Source organism: Capra hircus, chromosome 2, assembly GCF_001704415.2.
Source record: "Capra hircus breed San Clemente chromosome 2, ASM170441v1, whole genome shotgun sequence".
NCBI classification, from domain to species: domain Eukaryota; kingdom Metazoa; phylum Chordata; class Mammalia; order Artiodactyla; family Bovidae; genus Capra; species Capra hircus.
Window position 1 is genome coordinate 92,144,559 of NC_030809.1, and position 26,560 is coordinate 92,171,118.

Genomic DNA, 26,560 nt, shown 5'->3' on the forward strand with positions numbered 1-26,560 from the left:
AGCTCAGGCTATGGATCTTTCTTCAATAACTCTATCTACACCTTGTTTTGAAGTCAATTTACATGTTTAACCAATATAATTTGCTAGTAGGGTAAATGCTACAAAATTTCATTCTGTACAATGACAGAAATGAAAGCTAAAATTTAATATTCTGACAGTAAAGTTATTTTTCTTCTTAGGAAAAACAAACTAATGGTGATCCATTCAAGGGAAGAAACAGTATTTTATTCATCTCTGAATGCTCAACAAGGGTAAATAGTCAATAAAAATTTGTTGAAGAATAACAAGCATTTTCCAAAACAGGAGCTGCATCTGCAGTCAGTGGGCATAAAACAGAAAATGCTAGCTGGCCTATTCAGAGACTGAAATTAAAGACAGAACTGGTTAACAGGTGAGCTTTCGCTCAAAAAAGTAATATCATAAGAATATCTTCAGAGGAAAATAATTTAAAAAATAAAGTGATTATTTGTTTTCCTCTGAAAATATTCTTTATTGACAAAAATAAAATTATTCTGTAATCTCTTTGGCTTTTTTCACTATGTCAATAGATGTTTATCAATGATAATGCTTTTTACTGTAGAATGTGTGGATGTATAATTTTTTTAAAACCAATCTCACATTGAAAGACATTTTAGTTACTTTCAAGTTTGTTAATAACACTGTGAAGAACACCCAAAGAGCTAAATCTGCATATATCCCTATGTATTTAGTATGGGCCTGAAATTGCTGAGTTAAAAGATTTTTAGTCTTTAGAAAGGTTTATAATAATTGTAGCCCTAACCACACCTAGAAGGCAATGGCAACCCACTCCAGTACTTTTGCCTGGAAAATCCCATGGACAGAGGAGCTTGGTAGGCTGCAGTTGCTCAGAGTTGGACACGACTGAGCGACTTCCCTTTCACTTTTCACTTTCATGCACTGGAGAAGGAAATGGCAACCCACTCCAGTGTTCTTGCCTGGAGAATCCCAGGGATGGGGGAGCCTGGTGGGCTATGTCTATGGGATTGCACAGAGCTGGACACAACTGAAGTGACTTAGCAGCAGCAGCAGCAACCACACCTAAGATAATACCATTTTCTTTTTAATCTTTTTAAAAAATAATTTTATTTATGTATTTCTTTGGCTGCACTGGCTCTTCGCTACTGTGTGGGCAGGCTTTTCTCTAGTTGTGGTGAATGGGGGCTAGCTGCAGTGCACGGGCTTCTCATTACGGCGGCTTCTCTTGTTTCTGAGCATAGGCTCGAGGGGGTTCAGACTTCAGCAGCTGCAGCTTGTGGGCTCAGCAGTTGCAGTCCCCGGGCTCTAGAGCACAGGCTCGGCAGTTGTGGTACACAGGCTCAGCTGTGCCGTGGCACATGGGATCTTCCCAGACCTGGAATCCAACTGTGTCTTGTGCATTAACAAGCAGATTCTTTAGCACTGAGCGACCAGGGAAGCCCTCTTTTTAATCTTTTCCATTTGATTATCTACTAACCATTAACATACCTGCACTGAAACCAAAATAACAGATTAACAGTAGATACTCCATGCTTTCTCCAAAATAAGACCAAAAAATATGATGAAACTGACACCATAATTTCATTTACTGAGACAGGGATTTATTTTTCATTTCTACAGAAAATACAACAACTTTATTAAAAAAAAAAAAAGTCCTAGGGAACAAAGATTATAATCCTCAGTGACTAGAAAAAACCTTTTCTCTGGTAAAGGCAGATAAGAAGCAAAGTAGCTCCTGTTCTTCCTATGCTATTTTATACCCCAGCTCAGTAAACAGATACTAGAAAGGGATGATGGTGGGACACTAAAGCCTTCTTCCTTGTCTGCCATTCACCATGGCTGCCCCCTCCAACTTAAGATACAAAGCTCTGAGGAATAAGAGAAGGGGTGAAACTAAGGTAAAAGCTCAAAAGCCTGACAGTCTGACCTTCAGTGCTGCTATCTCTAAGGAAGAGCAAGACTCGACGGGATAGTGAAATGAAAAGGACAACAGAAATACAGAAATACAAGGAAGAAACATGAGAAGAGAAGGTGTGTAAATCGGATTTAGAGTAAAAGAAGAAATCTCACTGGAAAGTGCTACAAATGCTACAATAAAACAGTGCTTGCCTATGATTCCTGTTCTCATTTCGTGCTCTATTCAGATTTACTCTTCATTATTCATTATCCCTCAACTCCAGCCCAAGTACAAAAATGAAAATAGGAGTCCATCATTCTACATATAAGACATTGCCATGAAAAAAGCTATTATCGAAATCAGAAGTACCATTCTATTAGTCTGTAAGGGTTTTTAGAAACAGAAACAATTTCAAGAGACTGAACAGTTCCACAAAAACTTCCTAGCTTAAAGTTCTGCCAAAACAAGTCAACATAAGAAAACTATACTTGTCATTTCCTGTATGAAGAATCTCACCTATCAATCTCTTCAAGTTTTTCATCTATCATTGGACCCATCTGTTGGCAGATATCTGTAAACACAAAAATATTTAAAAATCTTGAAACTAAAAAACCAGTTTAAGTCAATTTCAACAATTTTTAACAACAGAGCACCAATATGTAACACCATCTAAAATATAAAGAGAATTAAGTTATGCTAGAGAAAGGACTGTAACAGGCCAAACAGTAATACTATTCAGCACCAATATTAATACCATGTGACCAAGGCAAAGTAAAAATCAGAACAGAAATCCCACCATGTTCTTTCAAAGTACTACTTTATAGACTGAAATTTGGACTTATCTCAAAAACCTTAAAAATACTTAAAAAACTATTATCAGTTACAATAAAATGAACTTGTCACAATATATAAAATAATTATATACAGATATATATAAATTTTTCATTTATTTAAACCATTTCAATATAACAGTTTTATATCTCCAATGTAAACATTGATACAGTAGCACAATATTCTATATTCATAACCAGATTTTCCTCTATGAAAAATTTAATAAAATTTATACAAGACTTCTGGGAGAAATATCAATAACCTCAGATATGCAGATGACACCACCCTCATGGCAGAAAGCAAAGAAGAACTAAAAAGCCTCTTAATGAAAATGAAAGAGAGTGAAAAAGTTGGCTTAAAACTCAACATTCAGAAAACTAAGGTCATGGCATCCAGTCCAATCACATCATAGCAAATAGATGGTGAAACAATGGAAACAGTGAAAGACTATTTTGGGGGTCTCCAAAATCACTTCAGATGGTGACTGCATCCATGAAATTAAAAGATGGTTGCTCCTTGGAAGAAAAGCTATGACCAACCTAGACAGAATATTAAAAAGCAGACACACTACTTTGCCAGCAAAGGTCCGTCTAGTCAAAGCTGTGGTTTTTCTAGTAGTCATGTATGGATGTGAGAGTTGGAGTATAAAGAAAACTGAGCATCGAAGAACTGATGCTTTTGAACTGTGGTGTTGGAGAAGACTCTTGAGAGTCCCTTGGACTGCAAGGAGATCCAACCAGTCCATCCAAAAGGAAATCAGTCTTGAATATTCATTGGAAGGATTGATGCTGAAGCTGAAACTCCAATACTTTGGCCACCTGATGAAAAGAACTGACTCATCTGAAAGACTCTGATGCTGGGAAAGATTGAAGGTGGGAGAAGGGGACAACAAAGGATGAGATGGTTGGATGGCATCACTGACTCGATGGACATGAGTCTGAGTAAGCTCCGGGAGTTGGTGATTGACAGGGAAGCCTGGCGTGCTGCAGTTCCTGGGGTGGCAAAGAATCAGACACAACTGAGCAACTGAACTGAACTGATACATTTATACCAGAGATTTTTCTCCCAATGGATTTTTTAAAAAGGCACAAAAACATCTATTTTAATTGCTTCAAATGTCTTAGAGAGTAAAAAGACACATCAGCATGTATCAAATACCCCTACATTACAAAGTAAACATAGATCATGTATAATTTTGACCTTTAAAATTCTGATACAAGAGAATTAGAAGAGGAATAAGAATTTTCAACATTTTGACTCAGTTACTTTATGATGCTATTTCTAATTCTGTCCTTTTTTGAACTACAAATTTCATGAGTGGGCTTACAGAAAAGTAAAGACTTCCCCAATGAACAGGATAGGCAGGTTGTAACATCTTCCAAGTCATATGTTTACTATTTTACTACACTAGTCTACTTCCCACCAAAGACTTCTAATCTCTGGAAGCAACCCGAGGCAGAAAAAATTGAAGACATTATAAACTGCTAAAACATTAAATGACATTAAGGTAATCCCTAATATTCACTGAGTACCTTCTAAGTCCAGGAGGTCTTGGGAGTCTGGTTTTGAATCTGTTGGATCTATACTCTGCAGGACCTGCAGGGCTCTATCCATCTTATCCTAAAAAAGTAACAGGACACTTTATGAAGAGCTGTAATTTCAATGATTATAAAAATTTATTTTCAAGCATTCTCAAGAATAACACATTTTAAAAGTCTTGACAGTTTAACCACTGAACAAAAGAATGACTCTACCTCATCTATATAAACAGGCTCAGGCTCTGATTTCTTAATTTCCTCCTCCTCATCATCAATTATATTCAATTTGTCCACAGCTGCTATGGAAACAAAGTAAACTTTAAGTTCCTCAGTATTCACTTTGGTAGTTTAGTCATTAATTTATAAATAGCCTGTGATTATTCATAAGGAAAAAAAAAGGAAACTCTAAATAATAACATTTCATAATCAATATAATCATAACATTTCATAATCAATATATGTTATTACATATGGTCATTGATTCATGCCACAACTATCTATTTAGCCCTTACTATATGATAAGCATTGTTTGAGGCACTGAAAATACACTAGTGAATAAAACAAACAGGAATCCTTACCCTGATATAACTTACATTCTAGTGGAACAAGTAAGCAATATTAACGGGAACTGTCATTACAGGCACCTTCCTAAAACTGAGTGTTATTGCTAGGGTGAAAATATATATATGAGAGTAGAGTATTATCTAATTAGCTAATTTCAGAGTTAAATCTATGAACTACACTCTTTCCTGCTATAAAAAATTATTTTCTACATGTAAAAAATAAAAAAAGAGACCTGATTTCAACCTGATAATAGTTAGAGCAACACAAAACAAAAACTTTTCTTAGAAAAGAGAAGGTTGAAAAATAACTTAAATATATATATATAGAAAATTATTTAAATGCTCACTGGAGAACTGCCACAATGTATTATATCTTAATAAAGTAAATTTGAATTTAAAGTTATAATCAAAAACTATATAACCAAAGAAGTTTTAAGTCCCAACAGTTATTTCAAATATTTAGTTAACTTTCACGTATGCCCTAAGAAGCAGAGCTCAGCATAACACAAGGATTTACTGAAAATCCAGGGTATTTTTTACTTTTAAAAATAGAAGCTCAATTTCTCCAGCCTATAGTGAATTCTACGGCATTCCTTGAGCATGGTCTATCAAGCTATTAAACCTAGTGTCTCCAATGTTCAGATCAACTTAAGAGTCAGAATGGAGGCAAAAGAAGTATTGAGTGGCAGAGTACTCAGTATTCATCTCTCTGAATTTTAATTGAATGCATCACTCAATCTATACAAAGATGATGTTACACATACTACAGAGCTTTCAATTTAAGTTCCCTAGAACTATAAAGATTAGAAGCAGTATGTTCAGCAGCTGTGTCAGTACAAGTACATTCTAATGGCAGAGTAGCCAACTTTAGAGTCCTGGCTCTACCACCTACTAGCTAAATAACCTGCCTCAGTTTTCTTATCTATAAAATGGGATATCAAAAGTACCTATCTCACAGACTTAAGAAGATTAAATGAATAGTGCAAGCAAAGGACTTTGCACAACACCTGATAAGCAAGTGCTTAAACACCACTGAGCAATTTTATTTTTGACCCTCACCATCATTAGTATTATTATCAGTTGTTCTGCACATTCAGCACCACCACCCTGCCCCCTAACTCCCTGCCTGCCTAACAAATGGACGCTTTCTTGGCATGGTTGGCAGCAGCTGTGTGGAACTGTCTGTGGCTGTAAAACTGAGGGAAGTTCAGAGGATGTGAACTAGGAACCTACTGTCTTGATTACATTACTTTGTTATTGTTCTGAGTTCCCTGGGACCAAATCAATATAAGGAAAAATCTAAAATTTAGGAGTACTCCTAACCCCTGTAATCACACTCAGCACTTGTCAATGGATCCCCAAACCTGCCTGCTTTGATACTGCGCTTCAATGATGAATAAAACATTTTTTGTACTAGACAAATGCAAATGGCCTCTTAAACCATAATTACACTGATTTAAATATTTACATGGTCAAGCACAGCTTACTTTATGCCTTATATGTACCCATGAACATTAACTCTCCAAGGATTTAAAATATAATGATAAGGAAATAACTGTAATTTGGAATTGACCTGGGATAAGCTAACCCCTTAATTTGGGAAGAAGTAGGTTAAACTGTATTATCTATAAATAAATTATTCAAAACAAGAATTAAATGCCAATCTACTTTATATTTCAAACCGAATCATAAAATTCAAACAAAAAACTTCAATAGATTTAACCTTTCCATAGATTTAACTTACCTGCCTCCGATTCTATGTTTAAATTACATGTTACAAAATTAGATGGGAAGAGTCCTATTCCTCTGTGATTTTCCCCTTTCCACCAATTAGCATCACTGAAAATACAGTACAAAAATGCCATTTGTTACTCTATATTTCATTAGTGTCAAGAGTAATTAAGATAAAAATTAAATTTAGTCTACTTTGAAAATACTAGTTCAAATTCCACTATAGTTAAAAGTAGTTCTTCTTAAATTTGTGTGTTAGTTGCTCGTCGTGTCCTACTCTTTGTGACTCCATGGACTATAGCCCTTCAGGCTCCTCTGTCTATGGAATTCTCCAGGCAAGAGTACTGGAGTGGGTAGCCATGACTTCTCCAGAGGATTTTCCCAACCCAGGGATCGAACCTGGGTCTCCCGCATTACAGGCAAATTCTTTACCATCTGAGCCACCAGGGAAGTAAACTTAATAAGAGATATAAAAAAGTACAAATAAAATAAACATCTATATTCTCATACTTAAATTCAGAACCTATCAACAATTGGTCATATTTGATTCTGCGCTTTAAAAAAATACCAAAACATTACAGATAACACTTAAGTTTCCTTTATCAACACTTCCAAATCCCAAACTCACATCCATCCTTCATACCACCACCAAGTTATGTCACCTTCCTTCAGATGTATTTTTTATTCATTTACTGTATCTATAAACTCTATATTTACATATAGAGTTTACATATAGAGTTTACTCTACAGGTATAGATATATAGAGATATGTATAGCCAACTCTATAGATATTAAGCTGGTACAAAAGTAATTGCAGTTTTGCACTGTTGAACCTTGCCATTTGACATTGATGTATTCTTAAATAAATATGGTTATGTTATACACCATTTTAATGCACATTTCTTGCTTTATATTTTTTGCTAATGACTTATTACTTGTTGTTTGTATTTATTTTAAACTAGGGAAATGATGTTAGACAAAAAGCAAATTGGAGTGGTTTTCTTATTTGAGTTCAAAACGGGTCGTAAAGCAGCAGGGACAACTCACAACATCAACACATTTGGCCCAGGAACTGCTAATGAAAGGAGAGTACAGTGGTTCAAGTGGTTCAAGAAGTTCTGCAAAGGAGACAAGAGCTTTGAAGATGAGGAGCATAGTGGCCAGCCATCGGAAGGTAACACCACCATCAAAGCTGATCCTCTTACAACTATATGAGAAGTTGCCAAAGAACTCAACGTTGACCATGCTATGGTCATTTGGCATTTGAAGCCAATTGGAAAGGTGAAAAACCTCGATAAGTGGGTGCCTCATGAGCTGACCACAAATCAAATAAATCATTTTGAAGTATCATCTTCTCTTATTCTACGCCACAACAAACCATTTCTTGATCAGACTGTGACATGCAAAGACAAGTAGATTTTATAAGACAACTGGTGACGACTAGCTCAGTGGTTGGACTGGTAAGAAGGTCCAAAGCACTTCCCAAAGCCAAACTTGCACCAAGAAAGGTCACAGTCACTGTTTGGTAGTCTGCTGCCACTGTGATCCACTACAGCTTTCTGAATCCTGGTGAAACCATTGATCTGAGAAGTATGCTAAGCAAATCAATGAGATGCACTGAAAACTGCAATGCTTGCAGCCATCCTTGGTCAACAGAAAGGGCCCAAATCTTCTCCACGACAACGCCTGACCACATGTTGCACAATCAATGCTTCAAAAGTTGAACAAATTAGGCTACAAGGTTTTGCCTCATCTGCCATATTCACCTGACCTCTCACCAACTGACTACTTCTTTGAGCATCTCAACAACTTTTTGCAGGGAAAATGATTCCACAAACCAGCAGGAGGCAGAAAATGCTTTCCAAGAGTCAAATCCTGAAGCACAGATTTTTTTTTTTTAATTTTTCGAAACCACTTTCTTAAGGTTTTAACATACAAAGAGCTGTACCTATTTACTGTACAACTTGATGGGACTTACAAATTAGTATGCATCTGAACATCATCACCACAGTTTATACAATAAATATATCCATTACCTCCTAAAACTTTCTCCACCCGTCTCTATTTATTAATTTTTGGTGATAACACAATGAAAGATCTCCCTTCACAGCAAATTTTAAGTGCACAGTACAGTATTATAATCCTAGACACAATGCTATAGAGTAGAACCCTTTAGGATTGACCTGAAGCACAGATTTTTATACTACAGGAATAAGTAAACTTATTTCTCATTGGCAAAAATGTGTTGATTGAAAAGGTTCCTATTTTGATTAATAAAGATATGTTCGAGCTTAGTTATAATGATTTAAAATTGATGGTCCAAAACCACAATTACATTTGCACCAACCTAATATAAATGTTAATTATTATATATCTTTAAAATTTTATAGGTTAATTCTTTCAGATTTTATTAATTCCTTTTAAAGATCCATCACACAGATATGGCATATTTGATGTACTCATCCTCATGCAGGCAGACATTTAGGTTATTTCCAGTCTTTTCTTTCACCCTTATAAAGGCTGGGGTAATAATCACTCTAGATTTCAGGGCACACATGCAATAATTCTCTAGGCATGTTCACAGAAACAGGCTTGCTAGGCCACAGAACCTAAGCATTTTCCATTTTACTAATGTTGTCAAATGTTCTCTGAAGTGGTTGTGGCAATTCCCCAACCTCCTTTCCCTCAGCAGCATGTGAGAATGTCATTTTTGCTCACATGTCTTAACTGTCCAGGCAACACTTGGTATTGCACAGGAGAAATCATCTCTTACTGCTGTGCCCATTCGCACTTCTGAGCATCCAGACTAATTCCTCCGTAGACTGCTTGCTCATATCTTCTGTCCACTTTTCCTTTTTCACTGGGTCATGTGTCTCTTTTCATGAATATGTAGGAGCTCTGTACATATCTGAAGAGCATTTGTCTGTATTATGCAAATACCTTGAACTTCTCAATCTATTCTCCTTTATATTTGCCTAATAGTTTCACATTTTCCTTTATAGTGCTCTTCCACATTTAGGTCTTTATTTGGAATGAAATTTTATGTACTGTGTGAAGCTGAATCAAATTTTATTTATACTGCATAGAAAGTCAATTCATCCCAGCAAAATTTATGTAACAGTACATCATTTTTCCTACTGATTTATGATAGTCTATCTTTCAAACAGCAAGCTGCTATCTGTTTATAAGCTTATTTTTGGATTCCATCCTGTCGCAATGGACTATATTTATTATAACCTCTTAATATGCCTTGATATGTGACAGGAAAAGTGCCTTCTCTGTGTTATTGTAGACCTTCATATTTCCATGTTAATGTCAAAATAAAAATGTTTCCAAGTTCTCCGGAAAAAAGTCTTATTGAGCTTTTAATTAGAAATGAACTGTTTATGTATTAATATTAGAAAAAGTAATCTTTACAATATCAAAGTTTCTTCAGCATAAATGACATCTCATTCCATTTATATTTACTGATATATAAATATATATATTATTTTATATCTTACAAAGGATTTATAATTTTTCCATGAAGTCCTTAAGTATCTTTGTTAGGTTTATTTATTCCTAGATCCTTTATAATATTTGGGAGCAGAGAATGACTGAAGTGGTTTGCCATTCCCTTCTCCACTTCAGTATTCTTGCCTTGAGAACTCCATGAACAGTATGAAAAGGCAAAATGATAGGATACTGAAAGAGGAACTCCCCAGGTCAGTAGGTGCCCAACACGTTACTGGAGATCAGTGGAGAAATAACTCCAGAAAGAATGAAGGGATGGAGCCAAAGCAAAAACAATACCCAGCTGTGGATGTGACTGGTGATAGAAGCAAGGTCTGATGCTGTAAAGAACAATATTGCATAGGAACCTGGAATGTCATGTCCATGAATCAAGGCAAATTGGAAGTGGTCAAACAAGAGATGGCAAGAGTGAATGTCGACATTCTAGGAATCAGCGAACTAAAATAGACTGGAATGGGTGAATTTAACTCAGATGACCATTATATCTACTACTGCGGGCAGGAATCCCTCAGAAGAAATGGAGTAGTCATCATGGCCAACAAAAGAGTCCGAAAGCAGTACTTAGATGCAATCTCAAAAACGACAGAATGATCTCTGTTCATTTCCAAGGCAAACCATTCAATATCACAGTAATCCAAGTCTATGCCCCAACCAGTAACGCTGAAGAAGCTGAAGTTGAACGGTTCTATGAAGACCTACAAGACCTTTCAGAACTAACACCCAAAAGAGATGTCCTTTTCATTATAGGGGACTGGAATGCAAAAGTAGGAAGTCAAGAAACACCTGGAGTAACAGGCAAATGCAAAATGAAGCAGGGCAAAGACTAATAGAGTTTTGCCAAGAAAATGCACTGGTCATAGCAAACACCCTCTTCCAACAACACAAGAGAAGACTCTACACATGGACATCACCAGATGGTCAACACCGAAAAACAGATTGATTCTATTCTTTGCAGCCAAAGATGGAGAAGCTCTATACAGTCAACAAAACAAGACCAGGAGCTGACTGTGGCTCAGATCATGAACTCCTTATTACCAATTCAGACTCAAATTGAAGAAAGTAGGGAAAACTGCTAGACCATTCAGGTATGACCTAAATCAAATCCCTTATGATTATACAGTGGAAGTGAGAAATAGATTTAAGGGCCTAGATCTGATAGATAGAGTGCCTGATGAACTATGGAATGAGGTTCGTGACATTGTACAGGAGACAGGGATCAAGACCATCCCCTGGAAAACAAATGCAAAAAAGCAAAATGGCTGTCTGGGGAGGCCTTACAAATAGCTGTGAGAAGAAGAGAGGCGAAAAGCAAAGGAGAAAAGGAAAGATATAAGCATCTGAATCCAGAGTTCCAAAGAATAGCAAGAAGAGATAAGAAAGCCTTCTTCAGCAATCAATGCAAAGAAATAGAGGAAAACAAAAGAATGGGAAAGCCTAGAGATCTCTTCAAGACAACTGGAGATACCAAGGAAACATTTCATGCAAAGATGGGCTTGATAAAGGACAGAAGTGGTATGGACCTAACAGAAGCAGAAGATGTTAAGAAGAGGTGGCAAGAATACACAGAAGAACTATACAAAAAAGATCTTCACGACCCAGATAATCACAATGGTGTGATCACTTATCTAGAGCCAGACATCCTGGAAGGTGAAGTCAAGTGGGCCTTAGAAAGCATCACTACGAACAAAGCTAGTGGAGGTGATGGAATTCCAGTTGAGCTATTTCAAATCCTAAAAGATGATGCTGTGAAAGTGCTGCACTCAATATGCCAGCAAATTTGGAAAACTCAGCAGTGGCCACAGGACTGGAAAAGGTCAGTTTTCATCCCAATCTCAAAGAAAGGCAATGTCAAAGAATGCTCAAACTACTGCACAGTTGCACTCATCTCACATGCTAGTAAAGTAATGCTCAAAATTCTCCAAGCCAGGCTTCAGCAATACGTGAACTGTCAACTTCCAGATGTTCAAGCTGGTTTTAGAAAGGCAGAGGAACCAGAGATCACATTGCCAACATCTGCTCGGTCACGGAAAAAGCAAGAGAATTCCAGCAAAACATCTATTTCTGCTTTATTGACTATGCCAAAGCCTTGGACTATGTGGATCACAATAAACTGGAAAGTTCTGAAAGAAATGGGAATACCAGACCACCTGACCTGCCTCTTGAGAAATCTGTATGCAGGTCAGGAAGCAACAGTTAGAAGTGGACATGGAACAACAGACTGGTTCCAAATAGGAAAAGGAGTACGTCAAGGCTGTATATTGTCACCCTGCTTATTTAACTTATATGCAGAGTACATCATGAGAAATGCTGGACTGGATGAAGCACAAGCTGGAGTCAAGATTGCTGGGAGAAATATCAATAACCTCAGATATGCAGATGACAACACCCTTATGGCAGAAAGTGAAGAGGAACTAAAAAGCCTCTTGATGAAAGTGAAAATGGAGAGTGAAAAAGTTCGCTTAAAGCTCAACATTCAGAAAACGAAGATCATGGCATCTGGTCCCATCACTTCATGGAAATAGATGGGGAAACAGCAGAAACAGTGTCAGACTTTATTTTGGGGGGCTCCAAAATCACTGCAGATGGTGACTGCAGCCATGAAATCAGAAGACGCTTACTCCTTGGAAGAAAAGTTATGACCAACCTAGATAGCATATTCAAAAGCAGAGACATTACTTTGCCGACTAAGGTCCATCTAGTCAAGGCTATGGTTTTTCCAGTAGTCATGAATGGATGTGAGTGTTGGACTGTGAAGAAGGCTGAGCACCTAAGAATTGATGCTTTTGAACTGAGGTATTAGAGAAGACTCTTGAGAGTCCCTTGGACTGCAAGGAGATCCAACCAGTCCATTCTGAAGGAGATCAGCCCTGGGATTTCTTTGGAAGGAATGATGCTATAGCTGAAGCTTCAGTACTTTGGCCACCTTATGCGAAGAGTTGACTCACTGGAAAAGACTCTGATGCTGGGAGGGACTGGAGGCAGAAGGAGAAGGGGACGACAGAGGATGAGATGGCTGGATGGCATCACTGACTCAATGGACGTGAGTCTGAGTGAACTCCAGGAGTTGGTGATGGACAGGGAGGCCTGGCGTGCTGCGTATCATGGGGTCGCAAAGAGTCAGACACGACTGAGCGACTGAACTGAACTGAACTGAGAATGACATTTTTTGGTATACTCTGTTAATAAGGAATCTGCACCTGTCTAGAGAATGATATATTTTCAAGGGACTTCAAGTTCTATATGTGAAGTTTTAAATTTTGTACTTTTAATTTCAACTGAATATAAAAACGATGGCTATAGTCATATTCTGCATCATCCAGACAACCTCTTTTTTAATGCAAGATGGCCATTTAACTTTAGTACCCAAGTGTGCGTTTGTGTTTAAAATCTTGCCGGTAATAACCAATCTCCTAGAATGACAACATTTAACTTATGTGTGTTGATGAGCACATCCATGGCAGTTTTAAGATTGGGGTCTCCTAACATCAAAATGACATTTAATCAACCTGCATATTCCATCATATTCATGTTGAATTCTCTTAGTAGTTTACAACAGAAAAAAACATTCTCTTTTGCAAGGATAAGCCTTAACTGAAAATAGTTTCGTATGAGTCTAAGTTATTTAATGGATTTGTGCTTTAACTAGACATCAACAAAAAGACACATGGCTTCACAATGACGTAACCCTTTACATACTGCAAGCCTGCAGACCGTATGGATAACATAATGCCACATGAACATCAAATGACATCAAGGGATATGGTATGTATGAACGAGTCACAACAACCACATAAGAAACAATCAGAAGAAATTGAGTTATCAGAGCAGTGAGCAGAACAGACTTGCTGAAGAAAATGAGGAAGCAGCTGTGCCACTGATCAGTACTATTATTTACGTTGTGAGCGGTAACTTACACTGGAAAATTTTCTCATTACATAAAAATAACGCTCATTTTGTAGTTTTGCTTCTATTTATTTTATAAATGTGCTTAATTTTATGCTTGTATAAAAGTATCAGAAGTGTAAACTTAAGTTCTTCTATAAACATTTTACACCCAGAAGCCTGACATTTCAGACTGTCAGCATTCAGACCCCATACTAACCCTTCACCTTCACATCTATATATTCTCCTTCAGGGATCATGTGCTCTGCTCCACATGATTATTTAAAAAAGAAAAACAAAAAAGATTCTTAAAGGAAAAAAAAAAAGATTATTTTCTAAGTAAACATAATGTTATCTTGACTGTGTAAGAGACCTTCATTTTCCTGGTCTGTAAGATCAAAGTTCACCCAAAGTGAACCCAGTGGATAAGCCTTTTTTCCTAGAGGTGTGTGCCAGGTGTGACTCCACTTTTTTCTGGACCCCAACATTACCTTCTATGGCATTCACAATCTCCATACCACATATTTACTTGTAAAGTAATCTTAACTCCCTTACTTTATTCTCGGTTTTATGAAGAAAAGAACTGTTTTCTCATTCTTTATTATAAACACAGCATATTCATATAGTATTTTCCCAATAAATATTTACTGCAGCGCAGTAAAACCATTTTGGGTATCTACCAATTTAAAAATATACTGATGTATCCTTACTAAGTTATTTATAATGGATACCAAATACATTTGCAATCTGTTAGTAATGAGTTGTTAGGTCTCACTCTTGCTAAATTTCATCAATTTCTTTTAAAAGCAAACTAAAGTAGAATTAGGCTCAATAAAGACAAATCTATTCTTTATTACAACTTTAAGTGATAGAGAAATTGTGAGGGAGAGGCAGTAGCAGATTAACAACTGGGGAGGAGCTGAGCGTAGTTTTTATCTGAGCTGATCAAAGGTATTACAGCTATATCTCTTCTTTTTTTTTTTTGCCAGTAATTTTGGTATATACAATTCTCAATGTAAATACATTCAGATGACTGAATATTTCTGTGTCTCAATTGTGATAATAAACAATATTATTCAATACATTTTTAACCCAGGATACAAAGAACACTTTATTACCAAATTTAACGAAAGAATAAGAAACTCAAACTACCCTGTCTAACTAATCTTAGAAAGAAAGAATTACGGCAGAAAAGGTTCTAGTATGATTTAAACACACCAAAGTCAAAAGCTGAATATTCAGCATTCTAAATTAAGGATATGATACTGAATAACTTCAAAATATTCCAGAAACATTTAAAACATACCTGTCATCCAAAACAATAATAATTTCACCATGTTTAAAGGTGAGTTCATTGTCCTCAACGGCTTCAAAATCATATAAAGCTCTCACTTTCCTTGCAACTTTATTATTTGACTGAATTTCTGCAGATGGATATAAGGATTTTGTTTCTGTGTGCTGCTGCTTCTGCTCTTGCAATGATAATTCAATAGCTAGTTTGAAAAATTAAAACGCAAAAAACAAGACAGCCAGTATTAACTGATTTTTTAAGAGTTTAAAAAGAAATATTACATAATATACTATTTAATAAGAATAAATCAAGTGAATGTTATTTGTCCAGTTAAATACTAAATAGTTAGCTTTTGCAGGGTGGGGGTGGGGGGCAAAAGGGGACAGGGCAGACAACTATGACATTTTTGAAAATAAACTTTCTGCTCATTCCTTAATATCACAGTCTGTCATATACAGCAGCTATTATTTTTACAGCAAACAGATTGTGACATTATAATATGGGTAGCTTTCCATATAGGACAAGTCATGAACATATTTCTGTGCTTGAATCATAACTTTGGCATTAAAGAAAAGGTGAAATGTAATCTCTTCAAAGGTAGGACACTAAAAACTATTACTGACAAGATTATGACTTCAATTAACCTTATATCATGTCAGTTGTCTCTCTTAAGTTTTCAGACTCCACTAATTTTTAGATTTGAGGTAAAATACTACAAGTAAACTCAGTTTTATTTTAATTTTTATTTCAATAAATCATTCTGCAAAGATCAGCAATACTAAACAACATGTGCTTGATCCTTTACCTTTAGCTATATCTTCATCTTCTTTGTTTTTGTTCGATGACGTACCGTTCTTGGCAGCAGCTGAGACAGTCTGTAATGTATAAGTAAAATGAACACAACTACCTTTTCAAAGAAAACACAAGCTCTATAATTACTCACACATGCTAATTTAAAAAAACAACTAATGTAACTAATGAGTTTCACTTAAAAGTGAAGGTCTTTATGATAATTTTAAGTAGTTGTTTTCAAATACTAAAACAGAACATCAGAATTTTCAAGAAAATATGAAAAAAATCACAAAAGACATGAACTGGCTTACAGTTTGCATGAATCTTAGTATCTGACACAGAATCTGGCATGAAGAAAAGTACTTAAATATACATCTTTCCTGACTGCACTTCCTGATCTCGGTGGTCCAAAGTCTCTAATTCAGTGAGCGGTGATACACTGCTACTAGAGGTGCGGGGCTACAGGGGAAGTAGCAAGAAGCCAGGATAATGAAGAAGAGCAGAGGCGGGACGCAGACAACAGGGGCAACTCTAGGCACACATGCTAACCCCCTTCACTACTCATTGTGTTTGAATGGCGGTGACTCTTCAGACATCGCAGAGGACTAAGGAAGGTCATGCTTAAACTTAAGGGCATGGAAGACAGAGATGTCCAGGTTTCCGAACCATCAAGCAGTTTTTTCCGAATCATCAACACAGATTTTTGAGAATGACTTGCAGAAAGGACAGAGCAAGGAAATGCTGGCTTTGTATTACTTAAAAGACTTTTATTTTTAAAATTTATTTTTAATTGGAGGATAACTGCTTTGCAATGCTGTGTTGGCTTCTGCTGTTTATGACAATGTGAATCAGCTATAAGTATACATATATTCCCCCCGCCTTGAGCCTCCCTCCTACCCCATGCCCATCCCACCCATCCACGTCATCACAGAGCACTGAAGCTGACTCCCTGTGCTACATACAGGAGGTAGCTGCTTCCTGCCAGCTACTTATTTTACACATGATAGTACATATATGCCAATGCTACTCTCTCAATTTGTACCACCCTGTGTTTCCCTACCGTGCCCACAAGTCCATTCTCCATGCTTGCAACTCTCTTCCTGGCTTCACATACGTTCATCAGTACCATTTTTCTTGATTGCATTTATATGTGCTAATATATGATACTTGTTTTTCTCTTTCTGATTTATTTCACTCTCTCTAACAGGTTCCAGTTCATCCACCTCACTACATTCTTCTTTGAACCCACAGATCTGATCAACTAAAAAGGTTCTGTTTGTGTCTTCAGTCTATGGTCTAAAATTGAAAAAACGCACAGTTCTCTTAGTTTCTTTCCCTAGCCCATATCCTGAAAAAACAAGAGACACTGAGAGCAGAACCCAAGATACAGTGTTTTTCCCCACAGACCAAAATACACCACGGACTCTGGGATCATTATCCCTGCCTCCACCCCGGTCCTGCAAAAGCTGTCCCTGTGTCCTCAAATAAACTTCTAGCCTTACAGGCCAACCTGTAAAAGGCCAACCATTTTATACATAAACTAAAGCACATTCCAGGCATGTTCCCTCTTCAACGGACAGGCCTCGAGCTTTCTCAAGTCCATGAAGTGATTCATGTCATTCCTCCCTTGACAACCTCTCTACTCCTCTTACATACTGAATTGCATTCCAGCCTAAAAATTCTACTCTTCATCTTCTTCACCATCCCAGTCTACAGTTACCTCTTCTTCCTGGCATCTAACTTTTGCACCCCCCATCCATCTTTGCCACTTATAATCAGTTATTTTTCACATATATAAAGCTACCCTTTCAATTGACTATAAATACCTTGAACATAAGGGCTCTCTCACACATCTATGCCTTTTGCATGACTCTAGATTCAGAGTCGCATTAAACAGATTATTTATGGATGACTCACTTCTCAAAGTTCTCATGTGTAGAATTCACTCAACAATTACAGGCACTGCTCTAGACAAACTCATGTAGAGTGGAGGTGAGTAATGACTAAGATAGATCTTGCCAGCTTTGAAATAAGGTCTATACCTTCAAAATACTATAGTATAGGGTCATCCATGAATCTGAATGAATCTCTTACCTGAGAACCTGATGGAGGAAAAGTAACTCCTTCTTCTTTCATAGATTTAATAGTTGCAGATATCAGACTAAACTGAGGGTCCTTCTGAAATTCTTCTGACCATTCTACCATTAAAGATTTCAGTTTTTCACATACTTTAGGATGAGCCTTTTAATGAAAAGGCAAAGGAAAAAAATGGTTAAAATATGCACTTGAATTATTTAACAAAGAGAATTACCACCAAAATTCTCTAGTTTTATGAATATCCACAAGAGTCCAGCAAACCTTAGTTTAGATGAGCACTCAATAGATACCTATTTTAATATATACTTCTCTCTTGGAAAATTACCCGTTTTGAACATTAATGTTTATATCTTACACAATGACAATGAATCTGTCATATTCAGAGATTATTTCATGTTTTCCTAATATTCTCAATATTAAACTTTTTATATCAACTAAAGTAAAACTCTGAGATTTTTGTCACTAACAGTATGAACACAGTATACCAGAGTTTCTATTACAAATAAATCAATAACAACCCCATCACAAAGACCCTCTCCACCTTGTTCTAAAATAAAGGCCTCCTTTGCTCACCATCTCTACTGGGAATCAGGACAGAATGATGGTTAGTTTGGATGCTGGTATCACAGACACTTACATCTGAACTTCAGCTATGCCACTTATTAGCTGCATAATCTTAGACAAGTTACTCTTAAGTCTCAGTTTCTCCATCTATAAAATAGGAATGACCTGGAAATCTACCTTCTAGGAGTTGTTAAGAGCATTAAACGAGATAGCATACATAAAATGCTTAAAGCAGTGGCTGCTAACCCTCAATAAAGATCAGCTTTATCACTTATATATATGCTTTAGGGAGGAAAACAGTTTTTGGGGCTACAAATGCAAACAACAAATTTTAGAACAGAAAGTTTGTTTTGTTTCAAATTTATCTAAAATGATTTCACTTACTACTCTACTAATGCTATAACACAGCTAAAATAACACAGCATATGTATTTTTTAATGACTCAAATTTCTTTCCTTTTTAAAATTTACCTTATTTTTTATCACAGCACGTACTTCTGTTGCAAAATCACGGGAACAAACTTCTAAATGAAATATCTTTCCACAGTTTGCCACACAAGCCCCAAGAAGCTATTAATTAAAATAAAAATCAATATACAAATGTTGAGATGTAATCTTACTTAACTTACTGAAACAAACACATTTAAAATTTGGGCCAAATAATAACATGACTTTCACTTACAGTTAATGCCTGCAGAGCAACATGAGGAACTTTATGATTTACCCTTTTCATTATGGCTTTTAGGCAATCTTTTGCTCTAAAAAAATGAAGAAAGTTAGGTATTCAGAATTTCAATTTAAGCATTAAATACATAAGGTATTCTATGATCAAGTAACTTTAAAAGCTATTTGGTCATACAATACCTTATATGTACACCTGCAAACTTTACTTCATTAAAGGAATAAATCTATCAAATGATCTTACACCTTTTGCTCACAGACTTGTAGAGGGGAAAAAAATGCTTGTTGCAAAGGCTGTGTATCCCAAAAACCAAAAATCAAAAAGGTCAATCAACACAAGAGAACAATATCATAAAAATTATCTTTACATTTAAGACTGACAGCTTGCAGACAGCAAATTCTTATCTTGTGGGGAAAAAAACTAGCAAGATACATAATCTCAAATGATTTAAGTATAACCATGCATGAATAAACTTCAAAAAGCTGTAACATTAAAACAAATGCTTTCATCAGTCTTCTAAACCTCTAATGTATAATCAGTTTAATGTCCCCATTCCATCCTCAAAGCACTATTATATTCACTTTTTCATCATGATTTATTGCATTTATCTATTCATTACTGAAAGATCTTCTGAATATATTATATATTGTTATATTTATCTACCTCATTAATAACATGTCTAAGTCACAGGGGAACACCCTAAATAATTAAGTCTATTCATTGTTAACATCTGTCCCTATTGAATCAAGGCATTATATATATATATATATATTTTTTTTTTTTTGAGCTGTACCTTGAGGCTTCTGGGATCTTAGTTCCCCAACCAGGGATTGAACCTGGACCCCCAGCAGTGAAAGCAGTGTCCTAAGCACTGGACCACTAGGGAATTCCCTGTATCAAGGCTTTAATTATACATTTTAATATTTCAAGTTTTCAGTTATGGTTCTTTCAGAATAAGATTAACCACAGAAATTCAGCCAGTAGCATGTCTTTACTTTTACTCCCAAAAGGAAACAGCAAAAATCCTGTTTCCTTCCAGAATTATATCAGGAAAAGAGAGAGAGATTATTAAGCTCCTAGACATTCACTGGGCATGACTGCCATCTTACCCATTAGGAGTGCTTCCAACTTTGTCACATATGTCCATAATAAGACTCCAATCTTCTGTAGTATTGTACTCATTTGTAGCCTTTTCTATAACAGATAAACATACAAAAGAATCAGGATGTCTTACATAATAATAAATCCAGGAAAGACATAAAAGTATCATGAGAAAAGAAACCAGTTACACACAAGGAAACTCCTATAAGACCATTAGCTGATATTTTGGCAGAAACTCTGTAGACCAGAAGAATACGGCATAATATTTTCAAAGTGATGAAAGGAGAAAAACCTACAAACAAGAATACTACAACCCACCTGAAAAAAAAACAAAAACAAACACTCTACCCAGCAAAGATATCACTCAGATTTGAAGGAGACAGAGTTTCATAAACAAGCAAAAGCTAAAAGAGTTTAGCATCATTAATACGTGAACCGTGAACTTCCAGATGTTCAAGCTGGTTTTAGAAAAGGCAGAGGAACCAGAGATCAAATTGCCAACATGTGCTGGATCATTGAAAAAGCAAGACAGTACCAGAAAAACATCTATTTCTGCTTTAATGACTCTGCCAAAGCCTTTGTGTGGATCACAAGCAACTGTGGAAAATTCTGAGAGAGATGGGAATACCAAACCACCTGACCTGCCTCTTGAGAAATATGTATGCAGGTCAGGAAGCAACAGTTAGAACTGGACAAGGAAGAAAAGACTGGTTCCAAATAGGAAAAGGAGTACATCAAGGCTGTATATTGTTCCTGCTTATTTAACTTCTATGCAGAGTACATCGTGAGAAACGCTGGACTGGATGAAGCACAAGCTGGAATCAAGATTGCTGGGAGAAATATCAATAACTTCAGATATGCAGATGACATCACCCTCATGGCAGAAAGCAAAGAAGAACTAAAGAGGCCCTTAATGAAAGTGAAAGAGTAGAGTGAAAAAGTTGGCTTAAAGCTCAACATTCAGAAAATGAAGATCATGGTGTTCGGTCCCATCACTTCATGGGAAATAGATGGGGAAACAGTGGAAACAGTATCAGACTTTATTTTGGGGGGCTCCAAAATCACTGCAGATGGTGACTGCAGCCATGAAATTAAAAGATGCTTGCTCCTTGGAAGGAAAGTTAAGGCCAACCTACTAAAAAGCAGAGATATTACTTTGCCAACAAAGGTCCATCTAGTCAAGGCTACGGTTTTTCAGTAGCCATGTATGGATGTGAGAGTTGGACTGTAAAGAAAGCTGAGCGCAGAAGAATTAATGCTTTTGAACTGTGGTGTTGGAGAAGACTCTTGAGAGTCCCTTGGACTGCAAGGAGATCCAACCAGTCCATTCTAAAGGAGATCAGTCCTGAGTGTTCATTGGAGGGACTGATGTTGAAGCTGAAACTCCAATACTTTGGCCACCTGATTCAAAGAGCTGACTCATTTAAAAAGACCCTGATGCTGGTAAAGATTGAGGGCAGGCGAAGAAGGGGACGACAGAGGATGAGATGGTTGGACGGCATCACCGACTCAATGGACATGGCTTTGGGCAGACTCCGGGAGTTGGTGATGGATAGGGAGGCCTGGCATGCTGCAGTCCACGGGATCATAAAGAGTCGGACAGGACTGAGTGAGTGACTGAACTGAACTGAACTGAAACTGTCTTTACGAGAAATGTTAAAGCATTTATGCAGCAAACATCAAAACTAGAAATACAAACATTTTGAAATGAAAAATCTCACTGGCAAAGGCAAATGTACAGTGAAGATAGTAGATTAACTACTGACAAAGGTAGTAGGAAGGTTAAAAGACAAAAGAGGCAAATTCATCTATATCCACAAGAGTAGTTAAGGGACACAAAAAACTGAAAACTTGTAAATTTAAGGATAAAAGGCAATTATTCTGACGGTGAAATGTTAAGTCAGACATTTTAGTAATATATTTTTGCCTATGATAAGTTCTAGACTTAAGCACCAAGCTCTGCAGGTAGAAACTTATCACTCAAGTCTAGCTTCTTCCCTGGTAGAAAGATAACTAGTTCTTTTACAGGGAAAGTCAGACCAGGCTGTATTTTTCAGAGGTTGAAAATGTTTAACTATTTCTCAACATATCTAATAATCCCAGTTAATTCAAAAGTACAGACAGGGAAAAAAAAAAGGGAAAAATCTCCTAGTTCTATGAACCTCTTGGAAAAGTATGATGCATATTTACCCAGACCTTTTTCTAAAACGTATATGGGGAAAAAATATGTATAAAACTAAATAAAAGAGAGCACCCCAAAACTTAACCAGTTCCCTGCCAAAGTTATGAACAAGAAACAAAACAAAAAATAAAGTATCACTGTCATTCCTAATAGAAGCTTTAGGTGTGCTGGACAAATGGGCTTGCTAGCAGTGAGCCCCAGAGATGGACCTCTCCCTGCAGGGTTGAGCCCCTGCACAATTATTCCAAGAAGAAATCAATTCATGGCTATAAAAAGACGCGATAGCTCTTACGTTGACAACGGGCACTAGGAGGGTCAGTTCAGTTCAGTTCAGTCACTCAGTTGTGTCCAATTCCTTGCGACCCCATTAATCGCAGCACGCCAGGCCTCCCTGTCCATCACCACCTCCCGGAGTTCACTCAGATTCACGTCCATCAAGTCAGTGATGCCATCCAGCCATCTCATCCTCTGTCGTCCCCTTCTCCTCCTGCCCCCAATCCCTCGCAGCATTAAAGTCTTTTCCAATGAGTCAACTCTTCGCATGAGGTGGCCAAAGTACTGGAGTTTCAGCAGTTACTCTCAAATCTACAATTAGATAAGTCATACTGGAGACATAAGAGATGTGGGTTTGATCCCTAGGTCAGGAAGATCTGAGGAGGATATGGCAACCCACTCCAGTATCCTTGCCTGGAGAATCCCATGGACAGAGGAGTCTGATAAGCTATAATCTATAGGGTCGCATGACTGAAGTGACTCAGCACGCACCACTCAAGTCATTATAACAGGGATGGAGTCAATAACGAAGTGGGGGCAGACTTGGGTGACACTAACAGAACTCCCTGCTCAGGAAGGAGACCTCAGAGGTAGAGAAAAGGTACTTCTCAACAATGTGATCATCCTAAATATATTACTTCCTAAGGTGCCTTTCCACTTAACATAATCATCTCTTCATGTTCATAAATACATGTCTATCTGCTGCTGCTAAGTTGCTTCAGTCGTGTCCGACTCTGTGCGAGCCCACAGACGGCAGCCCGCCAGGCTCCCCCGTCCCTGGGATTCTCCAGGCAAGAATACTGGAGTGGGTTGCCATTTCCTTCTCCAATGCATGAAAGTGAAAAGTGAAAATGAAGTCGCTCAGTCGTGTCCGACTCTTAGCAACCCCATGGACTGCAGCCTACCAGGCTCCTCCATCCATGGGATTTTCCAGGCAAGAGTACTGGAGTGGGGTGCCATTGCCTTCTCCAATACATGTCTGTACTGTATAGTAAAGGCTATGGTCTTCCCAATAGTCATGTATGGATGTGAGAGGTGGACCATAAAGAAAGTTGAGCACTGAAGAATTGATGCTTTCTGAACTGTAGAGCTGGAAAAGACTCTTGAGAGTCCCTTGGACTGCAAGGAGATCAAACCAGTCATCCTAAAGGAAATCAACCCTGAATATTCATTGGAAGGACTGATGCTGAAACTCCAACACTCTGGCCACCAGATGTGAAGAGCCAACTCATCTGAAAAGACCCCAATGCTGGGAAAGATTGAAGGCAGGAGAAGAGGGTGACAGAGGATGAGATGGTTGGATGGCGTCACCGAGTCAAAGGACATGATTCTGGGCAAACTCCAGGCGATGGTGACGGACAGGGAAGCTTGATGTGCTGCAGTCCAGGGGGTCGCAAAGAGTCAGATGCAACTTGGCAACTGAACAACCCACCACCAACAACGTTTTTAATCGCTGCATGATGCACCAGTATATACAGTGTGGCCACAAAGTGCCTACATAAGCTAGCAAGAAATCATCAGTGAACCGTAATTTTAAATCCATCAAGTACTCAGCCTCTCTTCTTTATTACACTTACTGGAATCACTCATACTGATATCCCACATAGAACAAATAACAAAATAGTTAAAAGAGGTCAGAACTGACTGCACAGAAGTTTCTGCAGATGTGTCATGGCATTAACGCTTAACCCCGTCACCTCTTTCTCCCACCACTATCCCCTCCACCCACTCCTCAGAAAGAACTAAGACTCCAATATGGCAGGAAGTGTTTGCTTTGTTTTGTTCACTATTATTACTTAAAATAAATAAAACAGTATCCAGTGCACACAGCGGGTGCCAAGCAATTATTTGTCAAAGGAATGAATTAATAAATGGTGCTGGTTGCTCCTTTATACCCTGTAACCCTGGTACAATGACTCTACAGGGGGAAACAACAGCAGAGCTTCTGAGTAAATGAACTCTAATGGCCTTTAAGAAGCCCTAAGGGGCCCCAGTGAAGTCTGTGCAAGCTTCTGGACCATGAAGAGCCTCATAGCTGAGCAGTACAAGGGGCTCCACAGAATCAAGCTTCAACAGCAACACCAAGTGGCAACAAAAGGCAACAGCACCAGGGAGCTTAAAAGGGAGGTTCCAGTTCTCCACTTGTTTACTGAAGAGGAATGACAATACCAATACCTCTGGGAGTCCATCTAAAAAGACAGCCAGGGTGAATGGGGAAAGGAATGCCTCCAGAAGGAGGCAAAAGACTTCTAGTACAGTGATATATATTTATCTTGAGGCCAAAGAGCAAATCACATATATTACAACTTGCCAGCTTCATGCTCAAATTTTCTCTCTGCCTATAACGGGGTTTTGTTCTTGCGGTACAGACTTTTTTTTTTTTTTTAATGTCATTTGGCAGTGTTACAACTACCTGAGGTTAAATATTCCCCCAATATATTTTTCTTTATAGAGAAATACATATATTATTTATCTGTTACAGGTAAATCCTTCTCTTTCTGGAATTTCATCTGGCACATGGGGTGAGGTGGGGATCTAAGAATCTATCCTTTCCTCTTTGATCTGAGAAGCCAACATCATCAATCACGGAATTTTGTCAGTATACATGTGTATCAGTACATTTACACTCAACACTCACTCATGCTCCCCTCCTCCACAACTGATTTTTAGATCATCCAATAACCTACCTATTCCTGCTAGAACTCAATTTTTAATGACTGTTTTTTCACTTTGGGCTATGTGATACATAATTAAATGTGAGGCCTCTTTGATACCCCCTCAAAACCCTTCCAATTTCAAAAATATCTCAACAGAATTTTTTTTACTTGATCTTTTATAGAAAATGGAAAAATCCTAATTTAAATACTCTATCCAACATAGTTTACTTTCTACAAATATAGGACTCACAATTACCCTTTTTAAAAAGTGTAAAATCTAAAGACTTTATAATGGCCTGCCAAAAAGGATTTCATTTCTCAAGTGAAGGAAATAACAGTTAAATTATGCACTTAAAAGTATTTTAAACTCCAGGAAAAATCTTAAATATTATAATTAAGGAACCATTCTTTTATAGCATGTCACCATGCCCAGTGTTGGAGCCCTATCTCACATTATCCTATGTCAAACACATAGAGCGGGGGAGAGTTAAAAGAGCCCTCCTGGGGCCTAAATGCTAAATTTCCAGGGTTTGGTGGGTGTAAGTCATAACATTTCATCACCAGGTTATGATTGTATATAGAGAGCTTCAAATACACAGTGAAATACTTCAGAAAGATTCTAAGAATATCATAAAGAATCAGTCCATTAATACCTATAAGGAACAAAAGACTCACCCTCTACACAGCCCATTATGTTCAACACACAGCATTAAAAAGGATTCAAGTCTACCCATAAAACTTTTAAGAAATATGTTCCATCAGTAATAAAAAAAATTATATAAAAGAAGAATGCCTCAAGGAGATCTTTAAAGCTCTTCCTACTAGGTTTGAAAATAAAAACTCACGACTGGTCTGCTTTCAACCATGGCAGAATATCTGGTACCAGATTTGCTACTCTATTGAAAACAAGTATGTTGTTCGTCACTCTACGTCCCACTCTCTGCAACCCAGTAGGCTGTAGTCCACCAGG

At 37.3% G+C, this 26,560-nt stretch overlaps 1 protein-coding gene across 2 annotated transcripts in view; it reads right to left on the reverse strand.

Annotated features, from left to right (window-relative positions):
• STAM2 (signal transducing adaptor molecule 2) overlaps positions 1-26,560 on the reverse strand; it is a 51,049-nt gene that overhangs the window by 9,410 nt on the left and 15,079 nt on the right. The window contains exons 2-11 of one of the 2 annotated variants that reach the window (XM_018063083.1): positions 20,487-20,571; positions 19,378-19,453; positions 19,167-19,265; positions 18,130-18,276; positions 16,049-16,118; positions 15,259-15,445; positions 6,571-6,665; positions 4,480-4,559; positions 4,258-4,345; positions 2,411-2,465 (exon numbers count right to left, since the gene is read on the reverse strand). In XM_018063083.1, coding sequence (XP_017918572.1) covers positions 2,411-2,465; positions 4,258-4,345; positions 4,480-4,559; positions 6,571-6,665; positions 15,259-15,445; positions 16,049-16,118; positions 18,130-18,276; positions 19,167-19,265; positions 19,378-19,453; positions 20,487-20,571 — 982 coding nt within the window. Of the gene's footprint in view, positions 1-2,410; positions 2,466-4,257; positions 4,346-4,479; positions 4,563-6,570; positions 6,666-15,258; positions 15,446-16,048; positions 16,119-18,129; positions 18,277-19,166; positions 19,266-19,377; positions 19,454-20,486; positions 20,572-26,560 lie in introns of both variants that reach the window. The other variant, XM_005676127.3, reaches the window with a different exon arrangement.